This window comes from Rhinatrema bivittatum, unplaced genomic scaffold, assembly GCF_901001135.1.
Source record: "Rhinatrema bivittatum unplaced genomic scaffold, aRhiBiv1.1, whole genome shotgun sequence".
In the NCBI taxonomy this organism is placed as follows: Eukaryota; Metazoa; Chordata; class Amphibia; order Gymnophiona; family Rhinatrematidae; genus Rhinatrema; species Rhinatrema bivittatum.
Window position 1 is genome coordinate 91,252 of NW_021821081.1, and position 6,398 is coordinate 97,649.

Consider the following 6,398-nt stretch of genomic DNA (forward strand, 5'->3'; position numbering starts at 1 on the left):
GAAAATAAATGTGTGTGGTTGGGGGGTGAGGGTTGAGCTGTTTCATAGGTCTTTGGGAATAAGGTTATTAGAAGTCCAGAAAGATTCAGGAAGGCACTTTACATCTTTTAATGTGGAGATTGGAGGGATGAAGGTTTATTATAGTGAATCTGTATGCACCAAATGTTGATCAAAGAATAAACCTTAAAGCAGTGGCAAAGCAGTTTATTTCCTTTGCTAAGGGTCTGCTGATAGTTAGCGGAGTCATCAATTTAACTATAAAACTGGATCGTGACTATTTAGCTTTTCCAGGTATTGCCCAGAGGAAGCTTTGGTGTAAATTAATTGATATAGCTTATACACTGAATTTAGTGGATGCATGACGCGTAAGATTTCCTTTCTCCAGGAATTATATTTTTTATTCCAATCCACATGGCACATACTCTTGAATAGATTTAATTCTAGTAGAATCATCTCTGATGGGGCTGGTGCAAATAGGAGACATTGAGAGAATTACATAATTGGACCATGCTCCAGTTTAGGTAAGGGTTGGGGGTTGAGTCTTCCGCCTAGAGAACAACTTTGGAAACTGAATGATGCCCTGTTAAGGGATGAATAGCTATGTTAAATTGAGAGGGGGGGGGGAAATCCAAGAATATCTGTAACATAATGATATAGGTGAGGGCAAATAGAATGTTTTGTGATGGTTTAAAAGAAGTGTTAAGGGGTAAACTGGTAAAGATTAACAAAGCATCTAAAGAAAGGGGGGCATTCACGAGACCAGTAGGCTTAATGGTTCACATTATAGACAGCACATCATACAAATCCAGGATAAGATATTCAACATAGACCTCACATCAACTCAGCAATGCAAGAAAACCAAAAATGAAAATTGTGCAAAGGAACCTGTGCATTCAACCTAAGCTAGTTCACACTCTAGGGAGAAGTGGACCAGTAAGTCCCAAACCTCCCCCAAACAGCATCATGCTGTTTAAGAGAGCCTTTACGAGAGCGGGACAACCGTCCTTTCTATGAGAGGTAGTTCAAAAACTTTTTTCTTCCAGTTATCTAGGAAGGGTATTCCCTTCCAAGATTGAGCTATTATAAATCTTGCTGCTAGCAGCATCTGACCCATTAGAGCCTTTAGCTTCCCTGGCGACTTACATAGTTGTGTTTCCTAAAGAGGGGTGGAATGAAACTGTCTGTGCTTCATATAGACTGATTTTGCTACTTAATGTGGAGATTAAAAATCTTAGCAAAAATTTTGGCTGTCAGATTGGCGGGGTTACACCTGAGCCGGTACACAAGGTCCAGTTGGTCTTCATCCGGGCTAGATACAGAGATGACAATATTAAACGAGTAATTTTGATTTGGGCTGCCAAAAAGAGAGTTCCCTCATTACCGTTGGCAATTGATACTGAAAAAAAAAGAAAATTATTCCTTACCTGCTAATTTTCATTCCTGTAGTACCACAGATCAGTCCAGACTGTGGGTTATGTCCCCCTTCCAGCAGATGGAGTCAGAGCAAAAGCTGAAAGGATCTGTAATTCTTATTGCTGTAGTATGGCCCAGACAAGTATGGTCTGCTTATTGAGTTATCCAGCAGCCCTCCGAATCATTTTTGGGGCAAACCCATCCATATTAACTCAAGAAGAGAGATATCTGTAGCATCTGAACCTTCCTTCCCTCAACTTGACAGCCTGGATGTTGAGTACTCACTGATCACCAAATTTGCTAAAGAAGTTGTGGACCTAGTTTCCGTCAGGAAGCCGTCAACTAGGAGAGCTTACGGATTTAAATGAAAACTGTTCTCTACATGGTGTCAACAAAGTTCCTTAGACCCATTCATATGTGAGCCAAAAAAGCTACTTAAGTACTAGCTCTCCCTTTCTTCCAGTGGTCATAGCACGTCATCAGTAAGAGTACATCTTGATGCCATAGCAACCTACCATATTCAAATTGAGGGTAGGACAATCTCCACTCATCTGTGATGTCTGAGTTAATGAAAGGTTTATGGCATACTAAACCTCTAGTTGTAAAACCATCTGTACTGTGGGACCTGAACATGGTTCTCGCACAACTAATGAAGCTTCCCTTTGAACCACTGGAGTCTACTTCTCTCAGATTACATGGAAAGTATTATTTCTTGTGGTAATCACATCAGCCAGAAGAGTCACTGAGCTCAAGGCTTTGGTTCACTATTCTTCCACAATAGATTGGTGCCTTACACTCATTCAAGGTTGTCTCAGCTTTCCATATTATCAAGTCATTGTATTACCTCCATTCTTTCTGAGACTGTGCACATGAAAGCGAGAAGGCTTTTCATTTGTTAGACTGCAAAAGAGCTTTAGCTTACTACAGAAATTGGACTCAGCCACATCATCAATCCTTGTAACTATTAGTCTATATGATATTAACTGACTGAGCATAGCAGTTGCCAAATAAACATTGTTCAACTGGCTAGCAGACTGTATTGCACATTGTTATGCACTAGCGGGCTTACAGATTCTATCAACACTCATTAGGTTAGAACCATGGCTGCATCAGCAGCCCATCTGAGATCTGTACCTCGTGAAGACACCTGCAAAGCTGCAACTTGGTCATCAGTACACACCTTTGTCACATTATTGTCTCAGCAGTCTTTCAGAGAGTGACAATAAATTCAGGTAAGCAGCTTGGGACTCCTCACAGGTCATGGCTAATTCAGCCCTGCTTATTGATGGAGAAAGCAATTTTGCTTACTGTAAATGGTGTTCTCCGTAGACAGTAGGATGAATTTGCCATGCTAAACACTTGCTCGCCTCCTTGGAGAGTTGACTACCTAGATATATTTAGCTCTAAAATTGACTGAGGAGGCTCATGAGGCAGTGCCCGAGCAGGAATTCCTGCACATGCTCAGTAGAGCAAAAGCTGTATGAGCTTGGAGAGAATGGTCTATTTGGCACTGTTGGATGACATCACCAACACCAAATGAAATTGATTTTAAATCTAGAAAAATCTGTTTTTATGGTTTTAGACCGGAAAAACATAAACGCAGAAAAGAAAACTGTGACACTTAATGATATAACCAGTTACAAATTAGTAGTTACGACTAGGAATCTAGGATTAATTATAGACTATGAATTGAATTTTAAGGTTCATATTTCGAAGAAAGTGAAAGAGGGTTTTAGCAAGTTGATGATGCTAAAATGGTTGAAAACTTATCTCTCTAGGGAAAACTTCAGAACAATACTCCAGGCTTTATTACTAACTGGACTTGATTATTGTAACTCCACCCTATTAGGACTTCCAAAAGAAAAACACTCTGTCCCTTACAGGTTCTTCAAAATACAGCCGCTCGCATCCTCTCAAATACTAGAAAAATGGACCATATTATGCCAGTTTTAAAGGATTTACACTGGTTACCAGTTGAAAATAGGATAAAATACTATATAGTGACATGTCTGCTTGGTTAAATTCTACATTAAAATTACATGTCCCTCAACGCAATCTAAGGTCTACAAATAAAGCACTTCTGACAATTCCAACAGTCAGGTCTGCACATCTAAGCGAAGTCAGAGTACAGGCTATCTCTATTGCGGGGCCAACTCTTTGGAACAAACTTGCCCCAAGAGCTACGGTTACAGGAAAATTTGAAGAGGTTTAAGAAAGATCTTAAAACATGGCTTTTTAGGCAAGCTTTTGAAATGGTCAATGAAGTTTAATCCAGGCGTTCTATATGATTATGTTTTTTGCTCTTAACCTGTTCTTTCTTTTAATGTTAATTTTAGCCCTATTTTAATTGATTTTAATTGATATTATATTTTCTTTTTCTTCCTTTTATCATGTTCTTAAAATGTGATCTTTGTAAACTGTAGAGATGGAACTTGTTTCTGTGCAATGGTATATAAAAACTGTACAAATAAATAAAAAATAAATGGTTGATTCATCCTGCTGTTTATGGAGAACACCTTTTATGGTAAGAAAACTTGCTAATTACGCAGGTAGTTTTCTCATCTGATCTAGCACTGCCCCAGGAACACCCCTAGTACAATGCAGGTGCCTTATGAAACTACGCATATAATTTTAACCACATATGGAGTGGACAATTTTCAGACAGGTGATTTATGTGGAAATCCCTTTGAAAATTGTCATCTTAATGTTCTGATTTAAGGGCCTGAAGGCTTAATGTTAGTGCCTCATGCTGCCATATGGGAGTTCACAGTTCTGTCCCTGAACCCTCAGACCAAATGGGGATATTGCAGAGGAGGTGTTCACAGCCCTCAGAGGGGACGGTGTCCCAGCCATAACACAACAGACAGTTGATCAACTCAGGATATATGTGTACTAGGTCCCCGAGCAAGCCCTGATCTATGCCTGTTGTGAAGGTTTGGCTATATGGGAGGGGGAGAATATTAAACTCAGCCTAAACTCCAGGGTAGTTGTGAATGAAAGGTCTTAGTAATGTAACTAGTAGAGGCCTGTTTTTGTTTGAACTGGAGGCTGCAAAGGAGCAGGAGAGAAATGCTGGACCAAAAAAATAAGAAAGAAAAAAGCTATGATTTAATGTTTTATATAAGTAGAAATTAAGTCAAGCGATATATGTAATTTGGTACTTTTTTTGCTGGACTATCAACTGCCACCTTTCTTGGTGATATTTACTGAAGTGAACTAAAACCACACTACTTTATCCATTTATCATGACAAACATGACATTGGTCTAGTGGTATTAGCAACTTGTAAATTAACTATTCATATTCAAATTACTCTTTTTTTTTTTTTTTTTTTTCCCCAGTAGGCAGTGAGGCAGAGTAATTATATTAAGTTTGCTCCTGCAGCTTTCCTTTTGATGCAGGTGCCAATAAGGAGAAGTCTATAATCGCATGTTTCTACATATCTCTTCAGCCACTAGTGTGAACTAGTGCTTTATTCAGGGGGATTCTTAAGGGAGACGTTTTTAAAGCAGTTTTTTAATGATAAAAGCCATTTCCAGATGTTATCTATCAAGTTTATCGTGTTTGTAAGTGTCTTTTTGAATTCTTGATTGTAAGGTTGTATGGAGTTGAGTATATAAAGATTCCCGACGTGGCAGCATAACATAATAAGTTGGCTTTCTTACATTTAAAAGTGTATTCTCCTTTGGTTCACACAAGATTCTGCACTCAAAAGGTTAGGTACCCCATGTTCGTCCTGGCCTAAATTACCTTCTTGTCATATAGAATTGACTGTTGGAATTGTCTGTTTAAACTGAGCTCATATGGCCTGCAAGACTCAACATCTGTGATTGCAATCTAAGGGTAGTACAGAGCAATTTTAACTGCATAACTATTAGCTGTGGAAGTTTTGCCTTAAAAGGCCATCATAATGGCACTTCAGGAGGAGTAAAGAAGGTTTTATTTACTCTAGTAGGTCCCTTGTAATGCACCATAATTGAATGAGCAAACCGTATTCCTGCGTCAAATGGAAATGTGTTAATTTTGTAGACTATATCCTTTAGTAATAAGGTAATTTACATGCTTGATTGCAAACATGACTAATAATGTCTAACTCTGCAGCTTGCTGAAATTCAGAGGAGGATACAATCTTTAGAAACGAAGCGAAAGCCATCAAGTCGCAAACAGAAGAGGTAAGTCCCATGAATGTTGTTTGCAATCTTCTCAATATTTGCTCCTGAAAACTAACATTGAGCTTACTAGTACTGAAAAATGTTTTCTGGCACATCTCATTCTAACAGCATTTATTAATGTATTCTTGTGGTGAAAATAAAATTAAGTTGGGCTTCCTCATGATAAGCATTCATGACATAGGGCCTGATTCGCTAAGATTTAATGACTATTGATATTTGGCAAACCTTGAATATCTGGTGCTATTGGCCAAATGAAGGCTCAAAATGGCAGGGTTAAATAAATCCCTATAATTTAAAAATAGTAATTCCTCATATCTACTGTTTAAGTATCAAATTAGGGCAAATTATTCCATTAAATTCTGACATGTTGTGTTATCTTGTAATATTGCCATTATCTCTAGAAACTGACTGTAACATTTTGGCCAGTCACACTTAGCCCGAATGCTGCCAACACGGCTCAGAGGCTGCCATGCCACCGGGTCTCTTAGGTGCGTGGTGTGTGTGCCAACACTTGAAGGCCCCACAGCAGGAAACTGAACTGCTAGTGTTCAGCAATGATGTCGAACGGCTGGGTATTTAAACCCCAGCTGGGCTCCAAGCCTTGCTTCAGCAACAGGTCCTCCTGTCTTGCAGTTCGTGTTGCTTGCTGATGCATAAGAACATAAGAAATTGCCATGCTGGGTCAGACCAAGGGTCCATCAAGTCCAGCATCCTGTTTCCAACAGAGGCCAAAACCAGGCCACAAGAACCTGGCAATTACCCCAACACTAAGAAGATCCCATGCTACTGATGCAATTAATAGCAGTGGCTATTC

The 6,398-nt window shown here is 39.2% G+C and overlaps 1 protein-coding gene across 1 annotated transcript in view; it reads left to right on the plus strand.

Annotated features, from left to right (window-relative positions):
- LOC115082438 (melanoma inhibitory activity protein 2-like) overlaps positions 1–5,992 on the plus strand; it is a 90,029-nt gene extending 84,037 nt beyond the window's left edge. The window contains exons 9-10 of the mRNA XM_029586668.1: positions 5,514–5,584; positions 5,986–5,992. Of these exons, the coding sequence (XP_029442528.1) occupies positions 5,514–5,584; positions 5,986–5,992 (78 nt within the window). The remainder of the gene's footprint in view (positions 1–5,513; positions 5,585–5,985) is intronic.
- The last annotated feature ends 406 nt before the right edge of the window (positions 5,993–6,398 follow it).